This window comes from Geotrypetes seraphini, chromosome 13 (genome assembly GCF_902459505.1).
Source record: "Geotrypetes seraphini chromosome 13, aGeoSer1.1, whole genome shotgun sequence".
In the NCBI taxonomy this organism is placed as follows: domain Eukaryota; kingdom Metazoa; phylum Chordata; class Amphibia; order Gymnophiona; family Dermophiidae; genus Geotrypetes; species Geotrypetes seraphini.
This window is the reverse complement of record NC_047096.1, coordinates 8,852,227-8,879,172: the sequence shown is the minus strand read 5'-3', so window position 1 is coordinate 8,879,172 and position 26,946 is coordinate 8,852,227. Positions and strand designations below refer to the sequence as shown.

The window sequence follows — 26,946 nt, the reverse complement described above, 5'->3', positions numbered from 1 at the left end:
CAGTTAATCTTGTAACATCCCCATGTGAAGCAGCAGAGAAATGTTGCCTCTTGAGCAGACGACCATTTTCTTGTTTGGAATTTTCCTAGAGAATTTAAAACTTCTGAAAGGTGCCAGACTGACATCAATAGAAATGATTTAAGTTCCTGGATGGCTCCAAGTGCTAGCAGGAAGCCAAAACAGTCAAAGGCTTCATTTAGATTGGCCTCATTACCTACAGGGTAAGCCAGATCGCCATTTAACCATGATAGAACATACTGACTTAGTGATAAAAAAATGCTTTTTTGCACTATAGAAGTTAGACTATCTTTTAGATTATTGGTGCAGGCATTAGTTTTATCCATATTAGATTACTGCAATATTATTTATTTAGGTGCCTCTAAGAAACTATTAAGAAAATTGAGGATAATTCAGAATACAGCTGCCAGATTGATTTTTGATTTAAAGAAGAAGGATCATCTTAGTCCTTATTACCGATTGTTGCACTGGCTGCCGGTGGAGGCACGAGTCTTGTTTAAGTTTTCTTGTATTTGTTTCAAGTTGATTTGGGGACTGTCTCCAACTTATCTTTTATCACATTTTATATAGTATAGTCCGATGAGGAAAACTAGACGTCAACAGTTATTTGCTTACCCAAAAATTAATGGATATAAATACAAGACTTTCCTGCATAGGACAGCAGTCTTGGTTGGGTAAGTGTTTTTGTCAAGCCATGTCATCTTACAGTATTTTTCGGAAATTGATCAAGACGACATTGTTTGAAAAATTCATTTCTTAGAGTGATTGCGTTATTATGAACTGTTATTCAAATTAAAAGTTTACATAGTATTTTCTTAAAGAGTATTTGTACTTATAAGAAATATTTTGTATTTCCGTATCATCTTGTATTTCACTGATTCTCCAGTCTTCTTTGATGCAAACCGCCTAGAAATAAGTTGGTTATGGCGATATAGAAGAATAAAGTTGTGTTATGTTATGTTATAAATAATGGCTGCACTTCCACTATTATAAGGGATGGGAACTCAAATTCAGATTGGTTTTGGCCTGAGAAGGTGCAGTAAGAGCAGAGACAATTCAGGTCACGACTTCTCACTTTCCCACCCATGCTCTTCATAAGGACATAAGAGTTTCCATACTGGGACATAATATGGACTATATGCCAGTGAATACATAGGAGCCAGCTCTGTGGGTGCCTGGATGCTTTAGCACCCCCAATATTGAATAAACTTGATTGTGTCCAGGGAGAAGTAATTTCTGTTGGGTTTAGCACCCCTAATAATTTTGAAAAGTTAGCTCATATTTTTCATATCCCCTTCATGGCCTCTGCTACTTAGAATCCATTTTTCCTTTTATTTTTTCTAAAGGTAACAGAGCAGGCTCATTTGAAATCATAGGGAGATCCAAGGACATTGTGATGTCATTATGCAATTTTTAAAGCTGCATTGCCATTGGTTAGGGTCTGTAGTCACCAGATGACTCTACTACTTGTAGGGGAAACAAATCCTAGTATTTAATGCTGAACTGTTAACACAAAAAGTAGTCTTGTGACAATTCTTTTGTTTCATTTCACACACATATTTTTACACGGATAAATTTTTATACACGTAATAAAAAAATCAAATGAAAGAAGACAAAAAATCTGGAAAGCTTCACATGTCTAATACAAATTTCAGTGCTAGACATGGAAATGAAGTGTCAGCAAATGTTTATACATCCTTTGGGAATTTTTCTTCCATCACTAGTCATCGGGGACATGTTGTTTGGCTGAGGCTCAGGTCAATTTTTTTTTTTGTTTGTTTAAAGGAACATTTCCTGTTATGTCTTCATAGATACAATTCTGATACCTGCTTTGTCCAGGCAGATGAATTTGTTGCTTGCCAACTTTTCTCAAGGTAAGTAGTTGTTCATGTACTCCAGTGACCCTGATAACACATTATTGGCCGTTAAGCTCTACAAAGTGGGGGGAAAAAAACAGGTCATTTCAGCTGTGGACGAGCTGCAGCAGTGAAAAATGATGCCAGAAAGAATTCTGCTCCAAAAGACTTAGATCATACTTTGAAATGTCCACTATACAGGGATGAAATAATTGTAGGGAATGCAGGTCCCATTGCATTATAACAAATTGGTCTTTAAAAGCGCACATGCTGATAATTTTATAGGTACAGAGTTTGATACATGTACATTATGTGTGTATAAATGGACAATTTTTTAAGCAGTAAAACAGGCCTGTCCAATCCACAGGCCAGAACAAAGGCCACCAAGAGCTTTTTCCGGTCCTTGGAAGGTTTGTTAAGACTTATGGTGCCAACAGCATGATTCCTGCTTCCTCACTAGAGAATGACACGGGGACAAATTTTTCACCGTCCCCGCAGGGACTCATTTTCCTGTCCCGTCCCCGCGAGTTCTTTTCCTGTCCCTGCCCCATTCCTGTAAGCTTCGTCCTCATCTGCCCAAGCCTCAAACACTTTAAAATCATAGGTGTTCGAGGCTTGTGTGGTTAAGGCTGAGCTTACAGGAATGGGGCAGGGACAGAGGCAACGACAAAACCGAGTTCCTGTGAGGACGGGGGAAAAATTTGTCCCCGTGTCATTCTCTATTCCTCACCACTACTTGGCTATCTGCAAGCATGAGCTTCACAGTGCTGAAAGGTCTGGTTGATCTCACTTGAAATCACGAGACTAATCTGATCGGTTGGCATCGTGTGGCTCGAGCTTGCAGAGAGCCAAGTGGTGGTGGGAAAAGAAACTGGGAGAAGGCTGGTGGGGGGGAGGGGTTTACATGAGCGAAAGACTGAGGAAGGCTGGCTACTTGACCGAGACTAGGTGAAAGCATTGTATTTTGTCACTACTTGCCAAAACATGTGTCAAAATATGACGGTGTATGTTTTAGCCCTCCATACATTACAAAATATAAAATGTGGCCCCCAATAAAAAAAGGTTGGACAAGACTACTATAAGATTACTATAACAGCAATGGTGAGTGATGCAGTGGTTAGAGCTACAGCCTTAGCACCCCCATGTTGTTGGTTCAAATCCGCCACTGCTCTTTGTGACCCTGGGCAACCAGAACAGAAGAGAAATATGATAAAGGAGACAAATGTAAATAGCACATAGGATATATTACATTACATTAGTGATTTCTATTCCGCCATTACATTGCGGTTCAAGGCGGATTACATAAGGAGTTATCTGGACATTTCCCGTGGTATTATGGGTTGCTATTGGGGATTGAGATGATTCTTGCTGTTAGTTTGTCTTTAAGGATTTCTTGAATAGTCGGTATATAAATAAATAAAGTATAATAGTGATGCCAGCAATTTACTGCATACAATTTTTGGATCAGTAGCATGGAATGTTGCTACTCTTTGAGATTCTAGAATCTTGTTACTCTCTGGGATTCTGGAATGTTGCTACTCTTTGGGTTTTGGCCAGGTACTAGTGACCTGGGTTGGCTATTGTGAGAACGGGCTACCGGACTTGATGGACCATTGGTCTGTCCCAGTAAGGGTATTCTTATGATCTTATGGTTGATGTATTTGATGCAGCCAATAAGAAATTGATTTTGTTTTAAATCCAAGTTTATTAATGAGTTGATATACCTCCCCTCAAACTGTCTAAGCCACTGTTCTTCAACCGCCGGTCCGTGGACCGGTGCCAGTCTGCAGAAAATTCCTGCCGGTCCACACAGGGCCAGCAAGATCGACGAGCTGAAGTCCGCGCAGGGTCAGGGAGACATGGAGAGCCTCCAACAGTGGCTTTCTCCCCTCCCAGCAGCTGTCGGTACTTACCAGTGCAGCAATTCAGGAAGGCAGCCTTGGGGCTTTTGCTGAGTCGCAGCTGCCTCTGATGAAGCAACTTCCTCTTTCCTCAGAGGCGGTGTGACCCATCAAAGAACCCAAGGCTGCCTTCCTGAATCGCTGCGCTGGTAAATACCGACAGCTGCTGGGAGGGGAGAAAGCCACTGTTGGAGGCTGGGAAGCTGCTGGGCAAGGGAAAAAAAGGGACAGCTGCTACTGGACCTGGAAGGAGGGAGAAGGAGAGATGCTGCTGGGAGGGGAGGAGGGAAAGGAAAGGGAAGAGAGTTACTGCTGGACAGGGGGAGGAGGGAAGGGGGAAGGGAGAAGGAAAAAAGGAAGGAAACAGCTGGCAGGTAGATTAGAGGAGAAGGTGAGAGACAGGAATGAGAAAATAGAGAGATTGATGATGGGAAGGGGTCAGCAGAGAAATAGAGAGGGACAAAGATGCTAGATCAGGTGTAGGAGAGATAAAAATGAAGAGAGCAGTGAAGCTGGAATGAATCTTGTAAAAAGGAGAGAGGGGGCAGAGGCTGGATGGAAAGGGAAGAGGGGCATAGAAAGATGACAGATACCATATGGAAGAGGGAGAGGGCAGACAGTGGATGGAAGGGGCAGATGCTGGAAGGAAGAGAGTGAAAAGAAGATGAAAGCAGAAACCAGAGACAACAAAAGGTAGAAAAAAAATTTATTTCTATTTTGTGATTAGAATATATCAGATTTGAAATATATATCCTGCTAGAGCTGGTGTTAGACATAACTGGGGACTGCAAAGTCCAGGCAGTGGCTTAGGGCTCTCTATGACCAGGGGGGCAGTTGCCCTAGTTGTACTCCCCTAATCCTATTCCTGCTATGTGTGACTGTGGTATTCTGTTACATGATATTTGTGTAGCATTCTGTAATAATTTGGCTTGTTCAGTTTTCTTGATAGTAGAGGGGATATATGTGAAGGGGAGGGGAGACGGGGGATTTGTTGATCATTGCTCTGAATTATTTGTATTTATAAAATGACAATTGTATAGAATATTGTTTCTTTTTATACTTTAATAAAATACATTCAATATAAAATCATAACTGAGGCTTGTGCGGATGGGATCAGATGGTTTGCAAGGACCGAGCTCGCGGAGACGTGGCGGAAATGGGGTTTTAAAATTTCAGTCCTAGTAGTTTGCCGGTCCACAAAATAAATTTTTTTTCCCACCAGTCCATAGGTATAAAAAGGTTGAAGAACACCGATCTAAGCAGTTTACAATTAAATCATGAAAAACTCCACATCAATATTTTGATATGCTGTTGTTTTTATTATTCACGTTTGCTCCCCCTTTTTTAGACTTTTATTTAAACAATGGTTTTATGTAAACTGCTTAGGAATTTTTAAGTGGTATATCAAACCATGGAACCCGGTACTACTCGAAAGGGTCCAGAGAGAAGAACATGGTACTACTCGAAAGGGTCCATAGAAGAGCGACTAAGATGGTTAAGGGGTTGGAGGAGCTGCTGTACAGTGAAAGATTAGAGAACTGGGCTTCTTCTCCCTTGAAAAGAGGAGACTGAGAGGGGACATGATTGAAACATTCAAGATACTGAAGGGAATAGACTTAGTAGATAAGGACAGGTTGTTCACCCTCTCCAAGGTAGGGAGAATGAGAGGGCACTCTCTAAAGCTAAAAGGGGATAGATTCCGTACAAACGTAAGGAAGTTCTTCTTCACCCAGAGAGTGGTGGAAAACTGGAACGCTCTTCCAGAGTCTGTTATAGGGGAAAACACCCTCCAGGGATTCAAGACAAAGTTAGACAAGTTCCTGCTGAACCGGAACATACGCAGGTAGGGCTAGTCTCAGTTAGGGTGCTGGTCTTTGCCCGGAGGGCCACCGCGTGAGCGGACTGCTGGGCATGATGGACCACGGGTCTGACCCAGCAGCGGCAACTCTTATGTTCTTGCAACAATTTTTGTTGAACAAACAGAGAAAGAAACAGGTAATGCAACATAAGTTACAGGAAATGTTCAAAATGTTTTGTCTGCAACAGCAATACCCAGCACCTTATCTTCCCCTTCCCCAAAGGACAGTAAAAGAACATGCTGGAAAGAGCAAAACAAGACACTGTCCCCCCCTTTAAGGTGCGCTAAATGCTCAGATGCCCTTAGGAATATAATGGATGTCTTAGCATTTAGCGGATGCTAAATCAGTTAGCGCACCTTAATAAAATATATTTACTACAGCTAGTTACCGAACAGGTTTAACAAAATATTTAGAAAAGCATCACAACAAACATATCCCCACTGTTGACACCTGACAAACACACACACACACAAATTCTCACCTATTTGTTTGCAAAGCACCCTTTCTCATGACTGCAGCTAAAACCTTTGTCACAGGCAGGGCTGCGCCCTGGGCCTTACACAGAAGGATGAAGAGCTCATGCGTTATTACTTAGGGCCAGTGATAGACTTGTACACATGGCCGAGAGCCGGGAGGCCAGGGTTCACATTCTGAATCTCCCCCGTGATGGTCCTTGTGCTGATGGGTGCCACTTTTCAAGGGCTCATCTAGAGAGTGCAAGTTTTTCTGAAAAGGGACTTCTTGGACAGGTAGCTAATTTGTTGTAAAAAAAAAAAAAAAAAAATACTGGCATGGAATTCATGCATGTATATAACAGAAAATAATAGCAAAAGAAAATGTGATAAAAAAAATGTAACTCATCCTTTCAGTACTAATTTTAAAATTACCAGTTAGGCGAAGACATAACTGCTCAGATCACACATTCTGGAAGATCATGGATTAGGTCAACTATGACCCTTTATTAGGCTGGAGAAAAGACAGTTAAAACAGATGAATTATGTGCCAGGGACACAGTCCTATAATAATAATAACAGCTTATATACCGCAATACCGTGAAGTTCTATGCGGTTTACAAAGATTAAGCAAAGGTACAAATTGATTGACTTTAAGAGGGGAGGAAGAAAGAGGGTTAATAGGACAGGAAATCCATTTTTGAGGAGAGAATGATCAATAGAACAAGTTAATCGCTATAGAGGGGAGAGAGAAGAGAGGATCAGTTGTCTAGATACTTTAGGAACAGGTGTGTTTTCAGACGTTTCCTAAATTCCTCATAAGTAGCAACATTCTAGAGCTGAGATTGTGATGTCATAATGCCTCATTCCACCAATGCCTAAGCTCCGTCCTCATCTGCACAAGCCTCAAACACTTTAAAATCATAAGTAGCAACATTCTAGAGCTGAGATTGTGATGTCATAATGCCTCATTCCACCAATGCCTAAGCTCCGGCCTCATCTGCACAAGCCTCAAACACTTTAAAATCATAAGCGGCAATATTCTAAAGCTCAGATTGTGATGTCATAATGCCTCATTCCACCAATGCCTAAGCTCCGTCCTCATCTGCACAAGCCTCAAACACTTTAAAATCATAAGTAGCAACATTCTAGAGCTGAGATTGTGATGTCATAATGCCTCATTCCACCAATGCCTAAGCTCCGTCCTCATCTGCACAAGCCTCAAACACTTTAAAATCATAAGTAGCAACATTCTAGAGCTCAGATTGTGATGTCATAATGCCTCATTCCACCAATGACTAAACTCCGTCCACATCTGCACAAGCCTCAAACCCTTTAATATCATAATAATAATAATAATAACAGCTTATATACCGCAATACCGTGAAGTTCTATGCGGTTTACAAAGATTAAGCAAAGGTACAAATTGATTGACTTTAAGAGGGGAGCAAGAAAGAGGGTTAATAGGACAGGAAATCCATTTTGAGGAGAGAATGATCAATAGAACAAGTTAATCGCTCTAGAGGGGAGAGAGAAGAGAGGATCAGTTGTCTGGATACTTTAGGAACAGGTCCTATGGTACAAGCCAGAGTAAAAGGCTAAATGAATGTGGATGAAGACTTCTCAGTTTCTTATTATGTTAAACACAGGCTGATGGTCTCGCTTAGAGAACACGAGATGCTACAGTTACAGAGTTCCTTTTAAACTTATACTAGCCTCTCTATCTCTTCAGCACAGGCCACTTACTCAGACACTGAGATTTTGCAGCACATTAATGCAGCTGTATTTGTCGGCCAAAATGCTATTTAGGTGAACAAAACAGGCCATTGCTGTGGGAGGAACAGCTAGGCAATTTAGTCTTTACAAAATGATTTTCTCATTTAACCCCCCCGAGTTTAAGAATCAGAGAGCAAACTATACCTTTGATGCTAAACATTCTCAGCAGTAAGTAACCATCTCTTTTTGAAGCTTGGATCCAAAACAGCTTGAATTCACTTTTTAACATAAGGCTGCTTTAATTCAATCTTTTCTTATAATTACTTATAACAAAACTTTTGTTCTAAAATATTTTCAGATTTTCCAGTGGCCTTTATTAGCTCTAGAGCAGTGTTCTCCAACGGTGGCCCCTGGAAACCTTTTTGGCGGCCCTCGTTGCCTTTCTGGTTGGGGTTTTTTTTCTGCTACTCTACCCAGGCTCAGGACAGAAAGGGGCAAGTAGATGGGGGCAAGAGCACATGCTTGAAGGACAAGGTATTTCTTAATAGACAAGAGAATGCATTTGGAAATGGACACAACCTTGAGAATACTCCCCAATGAAGTCTGAAGGTGGACTGTAGGGATGGATGTCAACAGTGTCATTAACCCACCCCCATGGGAAAATATTGAGCAACTCTCCTTCAACTCAGTAGAATCCAAAGTGGCCCCAACTTAAAAATTAATGAGGACCAGTGCTTTAGAGCAGTGTATTTGCAAACTGTGTGCCACGGCACACTAGTGTGGAGGAGGGGTGCCAGCTGACTGCCAACAGGACGTACGTAGGCAATCAGCCAGTGCTAGCACCTCTCCTTCTCTCCTGGTATCCCCCCCCCCCCCGCCCCCCCCCCCCCGCCCACTGGCATCTCAGGGTCCTTCTGGAGGGCCCTCATGCATGTGTGGACGTCAGCGTGAGTTAGCGATCACCCCCAAAACTTCACAGTTCCTTCTGTACAAGTACTTGCTCTGTAGTAATCGTTGATTGGTCTTTGGGTATATGGGGATGGGGTGTCCATATATAATAGTTCCCAAATCTGCCCTTTATGATTATTCCTACTACTACTATTAATTATTTCTATAGTGCTACCAGATGCACGCAGCGCTGTACAAAGTCACAAAGAAGAAGAAAACAGTCCCTGGTCAAAAGAGCTTACAATCTAAACAGACAAACAGGATGTCATGGATACAGTTAAGGGGAATGGTTAATCAGCTGGCTGGGTTGGAGGGCAGAGAAATAAGGTTAAGGAATGACGTCTATATCAAAAAGGTGGGTTGGAGGGCAAAGGGGAGTACAGGACAATCAAGCTATTGTGACATCACTGATAAGGTTGGCTCTTATTGGTGGAATGAGGCATTATGACATCACAATCTCAGCTCTGCTTCCCAAAGACTGAAACTCTTCACACTACTGCTATGAATTATTTCTAGAGCGCTACCAGACGCACGCAGCGCTGTTCAGAGTCACAAAGAAGACAGTCCCTGCTCAAAAGAGCTTACAATCTAAACAGACTAAGACAGACAAACAGGATGTCATGGATACAGTTAAGGGGAAGGGTTAATCAGCTGGCTGGGTTGGAGGGCAGAGAAGTAGGGTTAAGGATTGAAGGCTATATCAAAGAGGTGGGTTTTCAATCTGCGTTTAAACAAGGGAAGGGAAGGGGTTTTGCGGACAAACTCGGGTAATTTATTCCAGGCACAGGTAGATGAAAGGAATGAAGTCTGAAATTGGCAGTGGAGGAGAAGGGTACAGCTAAGAGCAGCTGACGTGAGGAAGGGAGTTCTCTGGGAGGTGTATGAGAAAGAAGCAAGGAGAGATATTGAGGGGCAGCAGAATGAACACACTTGGAGGTCATCAATAAGATCTTGAACTTTATGCGATGGCAAATAGGGAGCCAGTGAAGTTCCAGGGTAAACTATTATCATCCCAGATTCATCCCCTAAGTATTCAATCCAGATACCCAGAAGAGCAGTCTTACTTGGGGATCCAACTTTATTGACTGCCATCTCTTGAGGATTTAGAATCACATTTCTAATGCACACAGGTCACAAATACCGTTTAGTCTTAATAAACGCTCCTACTGGGAATTGGGAAAAAGTTAAGGTTCCTCTATAATGGGGGGTTCCAACCCCCCCCCCCAACGGCAGCACAAACACTATTAAGTAAACTGGGGGGTTCCCCCCCACACCCCCGTCAGAGCTCTTTAAAATTAACTTTTCCGGCGGCGCGCTGAAGCCTTGCGCCCATTTGTCTGGGCTCAAATGTCGGCGCGGCTTTGTCCCACGCGCAAATGACTGTGAACCGTTTTTACATGGCCTAAGTCACAACGTACAACTTCCGTCCAGGCAGCCTCGTTAAACTTGCAGCACGACTAAGTTTAGGTCAGCCCACGTCCCGCCCTCACCGCTCCTCCTAAAACGCCCCTTTTAACTCTGGCCGTACAGTAGCACTGACAAGGCCTAAGTCGTTTTTAGGTACGTCTAAAACCCGTTTTGATTATCGGTACTCGGACGACTTGTCTTTTAGATCGTCAAAGTACTTTGGAAACAGCCATTCTAGATTACATTCTTCTTCTATATTTATGTACTATACTTACATTATTGTAAACCAAGTCGAGCACCTTTTGGTTGAAGACCCGGTCTATAAAATTAAGTTTAATATCACTGGAGTGGTTTATTTTGTCGTTGGTTATTGTAACTCCAGTGCTTCAATTTTTTTATTTTTGTAGCACAAAACAGGAAAACAGCATGTCTGTACAAAATAAGAGCTGAGGTGCGGTACCCAGATCCGATTGCTGAAGCACGATACTCTAAATTTAAAAAAAAAACCCCAACAACACTGCCTCGTTGGCTGTACAGAACGTTCAGGGCGTGCCAGTTTCAAGAGGCAACAGTTGGGTAGACAACCTGCTCTAGGTCTCAGAAGTGCAAATTTAATCAGGACAGTGCTACCTGCCTGGTTCAGGATTCAGAAGAGCGGAGAAAGATACCCCACTGGGGGCAAATTCCCGGAGGAAACGGATCTTTTATCCCTCTCGTACTTCTCGCCTCCATGATAACAAGAAAAGACAGAGTTGGTAATGGGCAGAAAAGTCTTCAAGAATTTTCTGAGCTTTAGAACTAGTCTGTCCATGGAACTGATGGATACTGTCACTTGCAAGTGACTGAATCATCCCTGCTTGTCTTTGGAGAAACTAAACCCTAAAAAGGAGGATTTTCATTCTCTTTCCTGAATTAAAAATCTGTTAAGTGACAGATATGCAACTAGAACTTTCTCTGTCAAAGATTTTATGTATGTACGTTAAACAAAATCACTTCTCCTGGCTTAGCTAAATTTAATATTATTCTCAGTCGTGCTTGACTCACTTTAGTACACACCAACTCAAAATACAAAATGTGTTCGCCAGTAAACCAAAAGTACCTCCTGTGTCCATACACATATCAGGGGCTGTCTTTGTGGATGAACTACGCAGAAATTTTATTCAAAACAAAGGCCCAGATTCACTAAAGATAGCGATTCAATCGCTGTTGGCTGACTCTCTGGCCGTTTTTGAAACAGCGATTGATTCACTATCTTGTTTGCATGCAAATGATTTGCACAGTGGTGAAAATCATTTGCATGCAAACTCCCCGACTCAATCATTCAGTGAGCGATTGAGTCGGGGCAGAGCCCTGACAGTAGTGACAGGAGAAGCAGCCTCCTGTCACTGCTGTCAGGGCTTCTGTCACCTGCCCGCCGCCAAACTTATGGCAGGAGGAATGTCTGGTTCCTCCTGCCATCATCACCATGGCCCCCTCCTCCCGTCCTCCGCCAAACACTCCGCAGCAGTCGGGTTTTAGGATAGTAAAACCCGATTCAAAATAGCCAAGCAGTTGTTAGTGAATTAATCGCTTTGCTATTTTGCATGAGATTTTACTAATTTGCATGGGTGGATCGGATCGGAGTGGAGATTCATCGGACAGCAGTTTAGTGAATCAGGCCGGGGAACATGAACGATCGCAATCATTACAGGATCGGTGAGTTTAGTGAATCTAGGCCAAAGACGCTAAAGTACTGGGCTGAGATGGCAACACGCCTACTAAATTTCTGCTACATTCATCCAGGGATAGCCCCCCAACTGTGATACAGAAGTAGGGGGTTCTTATTTTAAAGAGCAGGTAAAACATAGCACTGAAGATGGGGAAAAAAACCCAACCCACTTTATAAGTGCATTTGTGCTTCATATGTGCATTTGTGATTCCTGTAAATGTTTCCCTGGAACCATTTCTTTACAGACAAATAAAACAATGAAAGAGTGAACAAAACACAATCCTTGAAGGTTTACAGCAGAAGTAAATTGTTTATAATGTCAATATGTTGTCCGGTTAAACATATTACATAGAGTTAAACATATTACATAGAAGGGACAAAAAACCTTATCTTAATTGCATATGATTAAAAGGCTGAACATTGCTGTTATCACCTTAGACTTCTCTTAAAATAATTTTCAACACGTTCATGGAAGCACTGAGCCATTGATCTCGTCTGCTTGGTGAAGGGGATCAGAAAGTATTTCTGTGTCAAGTCTTGCCCTCTGCAATGTGGGACCGGAGACCTGCCAGACACCCAGGCTCTTTGTCCGCCATGACAGTCCTCGTGTAGAAAGAGTTTCTCTTTCACAGTTCTTCTGTTTCTCTCTGCCAGAACATCGTTATTCAGTTTTAAGGAGGCTGACAGATGTGAGCTGCCATCAGTCCTTGCATTAAGTTCTGGACTTTCTGGGGGTTTAAAAGTGGACGCTGTAGGTGGCAACACCAGTGAATCTTCCTCTTTGCACTGGTCTATAACACTGGGCGATGAATTTTCTTCGCTGCTGTCATGGCACGCTGGTAGATACAATTTATCATAAGGCTTCCTTGTTTTATATTTCATGCATAGCTGCTGTTTCTTTCCACATTCCCATGACTTATCCCCATCAGGGTCCAATGGACTGGAGGATTCACTTTCAGACCAGGGTGCTGCATTCTTGTAACTGACCCCGGTTGCTGCTAAGTTCTTGGATAATTTAATATTTTCTTCCAGAGACTCGAACACCACACCTCTGGGGAAATGTGGCATCAACGTCCTTTTAAACGACAAAGGAGTCGTCCCTACACCATTCTGCTCCCTCATAAACCTCTGGACTGACTCTGGAATTTTAATGCTAGAAACAGCCTTCTGAGGGGAGCTCAGATACATTTTAAAGTGAGCTTCACACACATCGTTCTTTACGACAGGAATAATGGAGCGAGGTTTCAATGCAGCCACAAAGTCGCACAGCTCCTGAAAAGATGAGTGGTCTGAATAAGGAACCACGTGGGCATCCTTGTGCCAAAGTTTTACATCTCTGCTTGTGGGGAAAATAGCTATTGTCGGGCGGGTTCGGTTCCACGCGATCATGTTGATGTATCGAATTTCAGACTGGTTCACTGCACGAACTCTCCCAGCAAACTCCTCCACGGTGAAGACGTCCTCAAGTTCCAGCAGGCTTATCAGCTCAAATCTCTGAGGACTGACAACAATCCAGGTTTTGAATTCTAGAGCCAAATCTCTCAGCAGCATCTCTTTCCCTAAGCTGTAAAGACCTGCAAAATATGCAATAAATGCAAATAGTTAAAGGATTACAGAGAGAAAAACTATGAAGACTAGAGCTGCCTGATTCAGGGAAAATATTTTGATTCGATTCGCCCCCCCCCCCTTCCCGTTGTGAGCACAGATTTCACAACACACTGCTCTTGCTAGCGTCAGGCAAGCTGCTGGTATCAGTGGCAAGGCTTACAGCTGAGACACCTTTACAAAATTTTTGGGAGGGGGAGGAGGGACTCAACTCGGGACCCGTTGAGTGCAGTTAGATAGACCCCCGAAAGGGTCCCCCCAAGCTCAGACCAGCACCAGACAGGGACAAGGAGCACTACACAAATTCCAACAGTCCTACACACCAAGGGAAACTGGCACAGCTCACCTACCACCTGCTGAGACTGAGAACAGACTGATTATATAGAGGGAAGCACAGCTATTAGTATTACAGCCAAAAGTTTGGTCTCTATCTCCACCTGCTGGTAATGGTGAGCTATTACCCATCAGTGAACTGTACCGATCTGGAGAAATGCTAAAGAACAGTAAAGTGTGAGATCAAGGAGTAAATAACTGAGCAAGACAGGACTTTTTAAACAATGAAAACAGATAGCTTTGAGCATCTAAGCTTACCAATCACGACATCGTGTTCCGGATGTCGTCTAATAAGATCTATTATCTGCCTGGTAGCTTCTTGTCGGGAAGGGAGCTCACGGTTAGGATGGCAGTTTGTGTTGTCCAAATACAAGACATCTATTGTCTTTGTGTTGTTCAGTGATGGATGTTTCAACATTTCAGGGGTGTAGCGGAAATCACCTGCGAACAGCGAAACAAATAGCTGTGTAATAGTTAGGGGGCATTTTGTCATTTTAAATATACACCTCTTATATTTACTACCAGTGCTTCTTGTGAGAAATTGCCCCATTGGGTCCAGGACACATTTTACAGTACATATTGTGTCCCCATTAGCAGACTTGCAACACACCAGCAGAAAACACGATAAAAGAAAACATTACAATTTGAAGAGTTTTATTTCATAAGAATAGCCTTACTGGGTCAGACCAATAGTCCATCAAGTCCAGTAGCTCATTATGGTGGCCAATCCAGGTCACTAGTACCTGGCCAAAACCCAAAGAGTAGCAACATTCCATGCTACTGATCCAGGGCAAGCAGAGGCTTCCTCCGTGTCTAAACTATGGACTTTTCCTCCAGGAATCAGCCAGTAGATGGTCCTTCTTTTGAGAAGTAGGAAAGTCACAGCATAGTAACCAGGCTATCTAATATAATAAAATGCTAGGCCGCGCATGCGCACTAAAAAAAACGTGTTCCCTGATCTGTCGCGAACATGAGAGTGCGCATGCGCGGCCCCGGCTCTCACTGTGCATGGTTCTGCGTCCATCGCGCTTATGCTCAAGCTGCCGCCACGGCTCCTCTCTCGAACTGCACCAGGATCGAGGGAGGAGCTGCGGCGGCGGCTTTCAACTAAAAAAAAAATAAATAAATAATACACAGCTGGGGGTTGCCGCTCTCACCCGGCTCTCACGGTGCTGGCGACCGGCGAACCCTAATTGCGGCGGCGGCGGCTTTCAACTACAAAAACAAACAAACAAACAAAAACAAACAGCTGAGGGTAGCAGCTCTCACCCGGCTCTCACGGTGCGGCGACCGGCGAACCCTAATGAACATTGAATCAAAGGAAACAACCGGGGCTGCCTAAAGAAACAAAGTTAGGAGCTCTGGCGGCTGCCAATCCACTTCTAATGCTCCCTCTCACCTACTCCCGCTACGGAACTCGCCTTCCTGCTCGCGCACATCTCCATCAAGGAAAAACAGCATTACCGACCGAAGTTTATTTTAAAGTTTAACGCCGCTGCGGCGGCTCCTCTCATCAGCCACACCTGCGTCGGAGAAGGCTTCCGACGCAGACAGCAATAGTGCGAGGAGCCGCCGCAGCGGCTTTAAACTTTAAAAATAAACTTTGACCGGTAGTGCTGTTTTTCGTGATGGAGGTCTGCGTGAGCTCTCCCAGAGCCTGGCCCGCACCAAAACGCGCTCCTACGGCAGTAGGCTAGCGTGACTGCGTCTCTGGCCAAGGGCTACGTGGAGCACCGCTGTCCGGGACCCGACTCATTTGCCGGCCCCCCCCCCTCTTCCCTTGCCGCGGGCCCGACTGGCGATTTAAGCAGCATGTCAGCACTCTTCACACGCTGCTTCGGGCCCTTCTACTGCCCTGATTTACTCTGGCACGTCCGGAGCAAATCAGGGCAGTAGAAGGGTCCGAAGCAGCGTGTGAAGAGTGCTGACACGCTGCTTAAATCGCCAGTCGGGCCCGCAGCAAGGGAAGAGGGGGGGCGCCAAATGACTTGGGCCCGCGACTGTTTGTAGTCGCGACTGTGGGAAGGGAAAGAGGGTAGAGGAAACGCTAATGCAGGCACAGGGAACTGGTGTGGGGGGAGGGAATGCAGCTTTGCACAGACAGACAGAGGGAGGAAGGGACACAGAAAGACAAGAAGAAAGACACAGGGGCAGGTGCACAGGGAACTGGTGTGGGGGGAGGGAATGCTGCTTTGGACAGACAGAGGGAGGAAGGGACACAGAAAGACAAGAAGAAAGACACAGGGGCAGGTGCACAGGGAACTGGTGTGGGGGGAGGAAATGCTGCTTTGGACAGACAGATGGAGGGAGGGACACAGAAAGACAAGAAGAAAGACACAGGGGCAGGTGCGGGACAGCGGGAGTCACGTCAGGAGGGGTGCGGGATGCCGCAGAGGGAACTTTTCCAATGGGTGCAACTGGGCGGCTGTCGGGAGCCTCTGATCATGGGCAGAGCAAGGTAAGTGTATCATAGGGATAAGAAGGAGGAGGGGGGGAGAAAAAGGAAGGGATGCCTACTGCTGGACAGGGGGAGAAGGAAAGAGGTGCTGATGGACGGGGGGAGGTGAAGAAAAAGGAACGGAGGCCTAATGTTGGACAGGGGGAGAAGGAAGGTGCTGCTGGACAGGGGGGAAGTAAAACAAAGGGAGAAGGGCTGCTGCTGCATAAGGAGACCTGTGAAGGAGTGGTGGTGGACACAGGGGAGGTAAAAGGAAGGGAGAATGGACAGGGGGAGCAGGCAAGGGGTGGTGATGGACAGCCAAGGAAAAAGAAAGAAAGAAAGCAGCTAAGGAGAGAGAGAGAGAGAGAGAGAAAGAAATAAAGAGAGACACACACACATATATTCTAGCACCCGTTAATGTAACGGGCTATAAGACTAGTAAGCAATATTTGCGTTCCCCCCACCCATCTTGCTCAAAGCATTATCTCGAGAGTTCTCAGGTTTCAGGCTCCTCATACCTTTGCCTCTCACCTTTGCAATTCCCTCCTTAATGGACACTAACAGAGAGGCTTGAAAGCAGCAGCGGCGGACATATGTCCTGCGCGCAAATGTCGTTGCGGTATTGTTGGCGCGCTTTTGACGAGTCACCAAATAAGGAGCACATAGAAGGAAGCTTATCGAGAGGAGTCCGTCTGCTGATGGCAGTTTTAGCAGACGAGGAGATTTTTCACTGCTCTTTGGAAGGCCATCAGTGAGTTCAGTGATCTTTTCTGTGTGGGCCACTGGTTCCATAGCCGAGGAATAAATCTTCCTGGGGGGATGCTGCGTCGTTCTCTCCGTTTCAGAGTGGAGAGAGTAGTTGTGGGTGTACGGGGCACAGCTTGGATGCTATGTAGTGGAATCTTTTATGAGCCAGGGCCTTGTATGTCTAAGCCTTCTTTGAAGCCCTTACTCCAACTATCTTATCATTAACCTTTATCACCTATGTAAACTTGCAACCCCTTCTGGGCTTTTTTTGGGAGGACAAACTAGAAAATCAAATCAATAAATAAATTACATTCCTCATAGGTTCCACTGAAAGTTGGCAGGACACAAGGTACCTGTGTAGAGAATGGTGCCAAAGTAGCCCTCAAAGAGAAACATGACAGAGCCTGGGCAATGGTTGGCATCAATTAAGGTGACCGTCATGGTCTCCTTTCCAATGTTGTCCAGGTTTAGCTTGTGAGGGACTCCTTCTTCTAAGGGATGGATCCATTCCCTGTGCACCTGCGAAAGAACAGAAAGACAAGCGTTTGCATATCTGTGTCATCTCCATGTGTGTCCACTCTGGCCTTCAAAAAAAATTATTTTTAACTCAATTGAAACCAAATTAATGCTATGTTAGCAATGCCCAAGAATGTAAGACAGACCTACATCTCCATGGCTTTCCTGCACACCATTTAGGATATCTGCAACAGCAAGCAGCACTGTCTATGAATTAATTTATTTATTTATTTTAAAATTTCTATACCGTTTTAAGCAAAACTGTTTACAAAATGTTACAACTATTAACATATAAAGGAACAAAAACTACTTCAAACGTCTTTTAACATTCAATGGTGCTCAGATTCCAAGATGGAGGTTTAAAGTTGGAAGTTTAAAGCTTTAAACCTCCATCTTGGAATCTGAGCACCATTGAATGTTAAAAGACGTTTGAAGTAGTTTTTGTTCCTTTATATGTTAATAGTTATAGCCCTTCAGGAACATTTGTTTGAAACATACCCAGTTGTTTATATTACAAAATGTTACATACATAAAATAATAATGGTTTTTCCTTCTGAAATAACTTATCTTCCTGCTAGGAAGATGACTAGTTTGAGACTTGTGTTCCATTTCATATTCAGAAACTGAAATCTCTCATGGAAAAGCAGCCTAACAGAACAGTGGTTCTCAGCCCTGTCTTGGGGGACCTCCAGCCAGTCGGGTTTTCAAGATATCCCTAATGAATATGCATGAGAGAGATTTGCATACCTGTCACTTCCATTATATGCAAATCTCTCTCATGCATATTCATTAGGGATATCTTGAAAACCCGACTGGCTGGGGGTCCCCCAGGACAGAGTTAGAAGAATGCAAACCAAGGAATCCAGGGTTCAAATTCCACCGATACTCACTTAACCTTCCATTGGCTCTGGAATAAATTTAAGATTCTGAGCCCCAAACATTTTGTAAACCAAAGAGACATGAACTGAATTTAACCCTTTATCTGGCTCTTATGGCAGATTTCCATCTCCAAATGCCTGTTTAATTGGCACTGTTGCTCTCATTCAACATCAAGTTATGTAAAGCAGCCGTTTCACCATCTATCAATTAAAGGGTTAACTTATCTTGACCACTAGCATTAGAGTATCATGTTAATTTAGTTTAATGTTCTTGCTAGACCACCTTTTAAGTAATATATCAAATCAATTTACATCAATAGATCAACTAGAGAGAGTCACAGAAGCCAGGTTAGAATTATGAACATGGACAGCAAAAGAAAGGGCGACAAAAATGATACAAGGGATGGGCCGACTTCCCTATGAGGAAACACTAAAGCAGCTGGGGCTCTTCAGCTTGGAGAAAAGATGGCTCAGGGGTGATATGATAGAGGTCCATAAAATAATGAGTGGATTGGAAAGAGTAAATGTGAATCGCTTGTTCACTCTTTCCAAATATACTAGGACTAAGGGACATGCAATAAAGCTACTAAGAACAACTGGAGAAAATATTTCTTCAGTCAACATGTAATTAAACTCTGGAATTCATTGCCAGAGAATATGGTGAAGGCAGTTAGCTTAGCAGGGTTTAAAAAAGGTTTGGACATTAATTGATTACTATAATAAATAAATGAATTTATCCCCATTTAGTATGTATAGGGTGGGAGGGTGGATGGGTGGGTTTTATGACATTAGGATGAGTAGTTACAAAAATATTTGGAAAGGGAGGGAGGGGAGGTAATTTATGGTATAAGATGATTGTAAAGTTTCAAGTGAAGAATGTATAGTATGACTTGATTTATTGTACACTTGTTTGTATAATGTAAAAAGGAATAAAGATATTAAAAAAGGTTTGGACAAATTCCTAAAAGAGAAGTCCATAAGCCATTATTAATATGGACTTGGAGAAATCCACTACTTATTCCTAGGATAAGCAGCATAAAATCTGTTTTTCTCCTTGGGATCTCGATAGGTACTTGTGACCTGGGTTGGCCACTGTTGGAAACAGGATACTGGCCTTGATGGACCTTCGGTCTTGCCCCAGTATGGCAACTCTCATGTTCTTATGACAGCAAAGGTAAAGTATAATCACGAAAGAACCAAGAGGAAAGTTATGAAGCAAAAGACTCTCGCTTACAAGGAGGCTTGATTAACGGGAGATAGCAACACATGAAGCCGCCATCATCTCGGATACACTCAAAATACAGCCTGATTTGTGCAGTCTCCTATCAATTAAACCTCCTTGGTTTCTAGGCTGTTTTGGTGAATTAATATGGCAACAAGCCCCACTTGCCTTCATGTTAGGCAATGGGCCAAGCCTGCTTCCACTATCTCCTCTTTCTTAGAAACATGATGGCAGACAAAGGCCAAATGGCCCATCTAATCTGCCCATCCGTGGTAACCATTATATTTTTCTCTCTCCGAGAGATCCCACTGCCTATCCCAGGCCCTTTTGAATTCAGACACCACCTCTACTGGGAAACTATCCCATGCATCTGTCACCCTACCTCCTTGGTCTCTTACTACCAGCGCTGATAACAGACATACCTGTAGTCTGAGCTGGAGTATTTTGGCAGTAAGAGGGGAGCAGTAAATGGGCCTGTTCCAGGTGGAAGATAATCCAACTGTGTGGTCTGCATGCATGTGAGACAGAAAAAACAAGCACACATGGTTACACTTCCTAATCTGCCAAAAATCCACAGCAATGGGAGTGTTGGGTATAAGTGCCCCATTCATGCTTGAACTTTGTCAGCTTTCATGGGTTAGAAGCTCCTAAAAAAAACAAAACAAACTTTTAGTAATTTGTAAGTGGCTTTGCAGTTCTTACTAAAGATATCATTAGCTTTTTTTTTTCTGCCCATATACCTTATTCCTAGACTCTGCTTTTAAAACATCAGAGCAGAGAATGACACGGGGACAAATTTTTTCCCGTCTCCACGAGAACTCATTTTCTCGTCCCATCCTGGAGAGATTTTTTTCCTGTCCCCTGCCCCATTTCTGCAAGCTCTGCCCTCATCTACAAAAGCCTCAAATACTTTAAAATCATAATTGTTCGAGGCTTGTGCGGTTAAGGCAGAGCTTACAGGAATGGGACAGGAATAGGGACAGCCACAAAATTTGCAAGGACGGGACGGGGAAATTGAGTTCCTGCAGGGACAGGGGGACAAATTTGTCCCTGTGATATTCTCTACATCCGAGCTGACACTCTTTTACACTGCCACATTATGATATAGTTTATTTAGCAGAAAAAGCCAAATTAACTTGGTTAATTCTGCCATTTCTGGTGAGAAAAAAATTGAAGGCACAACCATATAAATGCATTGAATCAACTCCAAAGCAATAAAAGATTCCAGGCGCTAATTGCAAGGTTTCAGAACTTTCAGAGTCAAGAAAATAAAAAGCACTAATGGTTTCTTTACTACTATTTAAGAAGTATGCAATCATATTGTCAGCAGGATAACTAGCATTCCTGAGTCCAATCTGGGATTACGAATAGTTACAACGATTTAAACAGGAGATTAACCCCCCTCCCTTTTTACAAAACCCTAGCGTGGTTTTTAGCTCCGGCCTTGGCGGTGACAGCTCCGAATTCCTATGAGCGTTGGAGCCGTTACCATCGTGGCTGGCGCTAAAAAACGCGGTACAGTTTTGTAAAGGGAGGGGGGGGGGAGTTAATTTGTGTACACTCTATTAGAGAATGACACGGTGACGGTTTACCCGCGGCCACCGCATTTAAGCCGCGGGTCACCGCCGAAAACGGGGAAGAAAACTAGCAGTCGCTGCGGTGACGGGGACAAGGCCATTCACCGACCACGGAAACGGTGAACAGGTTTGTCCCCGCGGGCCAATGTACCCCCTTCTAGGAACCGCTATTTACCGCCCGACGCCCGATTCACCCCCCCAGCAGGACCGCTCGCACCCCCACCCCGAACGACCGCTCGCACGCGCTCCCACCCGCACCCGCGATCGGAGCAAGAGGGAGCCCAAGCCCTCTTGCCCGGCCGACTCCCCGACGTCCGATACATCCCCCCCCCCCGGCAGGACCACTCGCACCCCCACCCCGAAGGACCGCCGACTTCCCGACAATATCGGGCCAGAAGGGAGCCCAAACCCTCCTGGCCACGGCGACCCCCTAACCCCACCCCGCACTACATTACGGGCAGGAGGGATCCCAGGCCCTCCTGCCCTCGACGCAAACCCCCCCCCCCCCCAACGACCGCCCCCCCCCCAAGAACCTCCGACCGCCCCCCCAGCCGACCCGCGACCCCCCTGGCGACCCCCACGACCCCCCCACCCCCCTTCCCCGTACCTTTGGTAGTTGGCCGGACAGACGGGAGCCAAACCCGCCTGTCCGGCAGGCAGCCAACGAAGGAATGAGGCCGGATTGGCCCATCCATCCTAAAGCTCCGCCTACTGGTGGGGCCTAAGGCGCGTGGGCCAATCAGAATAGGCCCTGGAGCCTTAGGTCCCACCTGGGGGCGCGGCCTGAGGCACATGGGCCCAACCCGACCATGTGCCTTAGGCCGCGCCCCCAGGTGGGACCTAAGGCTCCAGGGCCTATTCTGATTGGCCCACGCGCCTTAGGCCCCACCAGTAGGCGGAGCTTTAGGATGGATGGGCCAATCCGGCCTCATTCCTTCGTTGGCTGCCTGCCGGACAGGCGGTTTTGGCTCCCGTCTGTCCGGCCAACTACCAAAGGTACGGGGAAGGGGGGTGGGGGGGGTCGTGGGGGTCGCCAGGGGGGTCGCGGGTCGGCTGGGGGGGGGCGGGCGGTGGGGGGAGGGGGGTTTGCGTCGAGGGCAGGAGGGCTGCAGTGCAGAACATAAGCCTTTCATTAAGACAATCCTGGTTCGCTTTTCCAAGTTAAAACAATTAGAAAAATATTTCTGGAGTGCTGTAATAAATTAAAATTAATAGTGCTCAGAACCCCCAAGGTAACTTCAGGCATCATTTTGAAGCTGGGGGGGGCGGTCGTTGGGGGGAGGGGGGTTGGCAGACCTTCAAGGGGGGACAGTGCAGGGAAGTCAGGGAATTTATATTAATTAATTTTTTCTCTGCGTGTTTTGTTTTTGTATAGTTATTAACTAATATTTAACTAAGTTTTAAAGTTTTAAAGAATGTTTCCTTTATACGTAAATAAAGAAAAGTGAATGGGATTGCAGTGGCGGTGACGGGGCGGTGAATGGGGTGGCAGTGGCGGTGACGGGGCGGTGAAGAGGATGGTGAGACGGGGACGGGGCGGTGACGGGGATGGTGAGACGGGGACGGGGCGGTGACGGGGATGGTGAGACGGGGACGGGGCGGTGACGGGGACCAATTTTTTCACCGTGTCATTCTCTACACTCTATCTCCAAGGTGTTTTTAATCTCTTTCCTTACCTATTAATTATCCTGGACATTAAACTAATTTGGTGTGCCTTCTGTACAGTCTAGCACATACTAGGTATCATTTCAGGACCTCTCTACCCCCAACTGAATCTGGATTATCAGTTTGTATTGCCATGTGGACATCAGTTTATTAGTGATAATAAAACACACACACACACAGAGTGAAATAAATTATAAACCTATGTGTTCTGCTGTTTGAAATTGTGCATTGCCTAATGAGATTACCAGTTTGTGAGAGGTTAATACAAGGGTTACAGTGATTTACGACAAGTGCACTGCAATGCCTGGTACTGACATGTGTGTAGGCGTGAGAGGTCAAGTTCTGACCTTTTTCTGCTTATTGCGCAGGCTTGGACTGTATGATTTATGTAAGAAGTGAATAATTCAGTGGAAGATTACTACAAACCATGGATGAATTTCCTGGTGCACATATGGAAATCCAAGCTGCGCTGACAAGCAGCGTGAGCTAAACGCAGAGTGGCTTAAAGAAAAAAAAAAGGTGGGGATATATAAAGTAACTAAGAAGTTTTGTATTTGGAGACAGGAGGATCTGGGTTTTTTAAGTTATATTGTCACAGATCTGAAACAATAACACATACAAATACATGTGTGTCTGTGTATATATGATGAGTTATTGAATAAGAAGGATGTGGAGACCTTGAACTGGTATTTATTTTTAGTATTTACATACTACTTATAGCCGTGGTTTATACATTCACGTACTCAAGCATTTTTTCCCATCTGTTCCAGTGGCCTTACACTTTATCTAATCACCTGGGGCAATTTTTGGGGATGGTTTTGGGACTCAGGGAACTCACGTATGAAGAAAGGCTAAAAAAACTGCGGATGTACTCACTGGAGGAGCGAAGAGAGAGAGGGGACATGATTGAGACCTTTAAGTATATTACTGGGCGTATAGAGGTGAAAGATGATATCTTCAGTCTTACAGGGCCCTCGGTAACCAGAGGACACTCGCTGAAAATCAGGGGAGGGAAATTTCAGGGTGATGCTAGAAAGTACTTCTTCACTGAAAGGGTGGTAGATCATTGGAACGAGCTGCCTCAGCGGGTGATTGAGGCCAGCAGCGTGTTAGATTTCAAGAGAAAATGGGATATTCATGTGGGATCTCTAGGAGAGTAAGAATCAGGGAGTGGGTCATTGGAATGGGCAGACTCGATGGGCTATAGCCCTTTTCTGCCGTCAATTTCTATGTTTCTATGGGGAATTAAGTGACCTGACCAGGGTCACAAGGAGTAGCTTGGGATTTGAACCCACAAGCTCAGGGTGCTGAGGCTGTAGCTCTAACCACTGTGCCACATACTCCCATGGAATGTTGCTACTATTTGGGGTTTTGCCAGATACTAGTGACCTACATTGGCTTCTATAAAGATGGGCTACTGAACCAGATGGACCATTGGTCTGACCCAAAATAACATAAGAATTGTCATACTGGGACAGACTGAAGGTCCATCAAGCCCAGTATCCTGTTCCCATCAGTGGCCAACCCAGGTCCCAAATACCTAGCTAGATCCCAAGTAGTAAAACAGATTTCATGCTGCTTATCCTAGGAATAAAGCAGTGGATTTCCCAGGTCATTTGAATAATGACCTATGGATTTCCCTTTTAGCAATTTATCCAACCCTTTTTTAAACCCTGCTAAGCTAACTGATTTCACCAGAGTTTAATTATACAGTGTTTGAAGAAATATTCTCTCTGCTCTGTTTTAAATCTACTAGTCAGTACAGTGTCCCGCAAACTTTCTCAAGCTATGGCACAGTAAACGCAGTGGCCACAGCTCGAGGCATCCGGAAGTGCACGGATGTCTCTGTGAAGACGTACATCGACATCCACGCCCACACGAAGGCCCTCCAGACCCTCCAGATGGGCTCTGAGATGCCAGCAGGGAAGAAGGCCAGAGAGAAGGAGAGGTGCTGGTGCTAGCTGATTGTCTACAGGATGTGCCTCTTGCCATGAGAGGCACGTCTTGTAGGCAGTCAGCTGGCACCAGCACCTCTCCTCCTCCCCCTTGTGCTGTGGCACATCCGAAATCTCAGGACACTGAGTTAGTAGTTTCATCAAATGCCCCCTAGTCCTAGTATTTTTGGAAAGAGTAAACAAGCAATTCATAGCCCCCCTTTCCACTCCACTCAGCATTTTATAGACTTCTGTCATATCACTCTGGCATTATGGTAACTTTGGAAAAGGTTTATTTGACTGAATCACTTGGCCAAGTAATTCTGCCTGCGCTTTTGATCTTTCTATTTCACAGCTAGGAATAGTTTTCTGTTTTATCACTGTGGGATAGCTTGGGGATGTTTCTTTCCTGTTTTAAGAATCCCCTTGTCCCTCAGGGTGGCACCTCCTTTTCTGGTTTGGTGTCCAATTATATATACAGTACAGTGGTACCTCGGTTAGCGAGTAACCTGGTTTGCGAGTGTTTTGCAAGAGGAGCAAAACACTCAGCAAACTTTTGACTCGCAAACCGAGCACTGCCCCGATCAACGAGCACTTACAGGGGATTCCTCTAACGTCTTCCGGCCAGCCTTCTACATCGGGTGCCTTCCGCAGGTTGGAGGACCTCTGTCTGGGCCTGCACGGCCGGGTGCTGTCCCTCCTGTGCGTTGCGTGTGATGCGCACAGCGTCAATCATCGGCGTTGTGCGTGGCGTGCGGGTGGGGCGGCGCTCGGCTGCGTGGGCTCGGGTGGGGGCTCTCCAGCATGCGAGGGGCATCCAACGTGGAAGGCTGGCCGGCGGATGGAGGCATCCCTCTGAAGGCACTGCAAGGTTCTCCGGCGGCTGGCATCCCCCCCTGAAGCTGTACTGTGGGGTTCTTCTTCCGAAGACGGACGGAGGATGCAGACGGAGGAGACGGCGCTGCAGCGCCCGGCCCCGACATGTACAGACCCCAGGTTCTGGAACCAATCATTGCTGTTGCCACTATTGTCTATGGGGAACTTTGTTTTGATAAGCGAGCATTTTGGATTACAAGTATGCTCCTGGAACGGATTATGCTCGTAATCCAAGGTACCACTGTACTTATAAATTATAGGAACAATACTGCATCAGAACCACAATCTCTTTCTCTCTCTCTCCTATGGCGGAATGCCTAGAATAATTTTCCTCCACCGAGTACCCCTCAATTTACATCCAAACAGATTTCCACCCCCGAAGAGAGCTTGGGTTCAGGAAAAAACACCTCTATCCTCTGCCTGGGGGAAGAGTGTGGCGCAGTGGTTAAAGCTCCAGCGTCAGCACCCTGAGGTTGTGGGTTCAAACCCACACTATTCCTTGTAACCCTGGGCAAGTCACTTAATCCCCACCCCCATTAAGCCAGGTACATTAGATAGATTGTGAGCCCGCCAGGTCAGACAGGGAAAATGCTCAAGTACCTGAATAAATTCATGTAAACCATTCTGAGCTCCCTTGGGAGAACAGTATAGAAATTTAATAAATAAATAATGTAACAAGTTTCAGCCTCTGATAACCAGAGCTAGTATTGTGACATCATAATGACTCATTCCACCAATAAGAGCCAACCTTCTCAGTGATGTCACAATGGCTTGATTGTCCTTTACTTGGCTCACACTTTTTACTACATTTTGAATTCAGAGTGGTGCAGTGGTTAAAGCTGCAGCCTCATCACCCTGAGGTTGTGGGTTCAAATCCCACGCTGCTCCTTGTGACCCTGGGCAAAGTCACTTAATCCCCCCATTGCCCCAGGATAGATTGTGATAGAAAATGCTGCATAAATTCATGTAAAGTGTAAACCTCTGGGATAGATTCTCTGAGTTTGGTGCAACATTGTATCCGGCCCCCACAACTTGACAGTGTTATTTCGCCCGCAATTCCTTACCGAAGATCCCAGGGCACAAAACATAACCCAGCCCGGGAAACAGTTGCTGGGGGCGTCGGGGTCCCCGGTTCTGTTGCAGCTGCAAAAGCCCCTCAGTCGGGAACGCAGCCCGCTTCCACGGCAGACAGAAGCAGCCGCTCATCGGCCTGAGAGAAAGGATCGGCAGCTCCTTCCTGGCCCCGATTAGGAGCCCTGCTGATGACCTCATCAACCCGCCCCCTACT

At 45.2% G+C, this 26,946-nt stretch overlaps 1 protein-coding gene and 1 long non-coding RNA gene across 3 annotated transcripts; one reads left to right on the top strand and one right to left on the bottom strand.

The window, feature by feature from the left end:
* Positions 1 to 24: 24 nt before the first annotated feature.
* Positions 25 to 19,910, top strand: LOC117347242. Its single transcript, XR_004536754.1, has 3 exons — positions 25 to 221; positions 1,830 to 1,892; positions 19,454 to 19,910. It is a non-coding gene; the product is annotated as an uncharacterized LOC117347242 (long non-coding RNA).
* Positions 12,149 to 26,946, bottom strand: DCLRE1B (DNA cross-link repair 1B). Of its 2 annotated transcripts, none has more exons than XM_033917899.1 (5): positions 26,723 to 26,946; positions 20,029 to 20,253; positions 17,344 to 17,509; positions 14,062 to 14,244; positions 12,149 to 13,439 (listed from the first exon to the last, which is right to left on the bottom strand). In XM_033917899.1, exons 2-5 carry the CDS (start codon positions 20,215 to 20,217, stop codon positions 12,295 to 12,297), a joined length of 1,683 nt encoding a protein of 560 aa, XP_033773790.1. In that variant the 5' UTR covers positions 20,218 to 20,253; positions 26,723 to 26,946; the 3' UTR covers positions 12,149 to 12,294. The 2 variants fall into 2 exon arrangements, with proteins under 2 accessions (XP_033773790.1, XP_033773789.1); XM_033917898.1 differs by having other exon boundaries at positions 20,029 to 20,114; positions 26,723 to 26,945.

Bases quoted from the DNA above. Each gene is read 5' to 3' on its own strand.
- DCLRE1B (XM_033917898.1), bottom strand. From the start codon at position 26,930: ATGAGGTCATCAGCAGGGCTCCTAATCGGGGCCAGGAAGGAGCTGCCG. The intron at 17,510-20,028 runs GTATGTCTGTTA...GTTCTTTCGCAG, and splicing joins TACTCCAGCTCAGACTACAG to GTGCACAGGGAATGGATCCA. The intron at 14,245-17,343 runs GTACCTTGTGTC...CGCTGTTCGCAG, and splicing joins TGGCACCATTCTCTACACAG to GTGATTTCCGCTACACCCCT.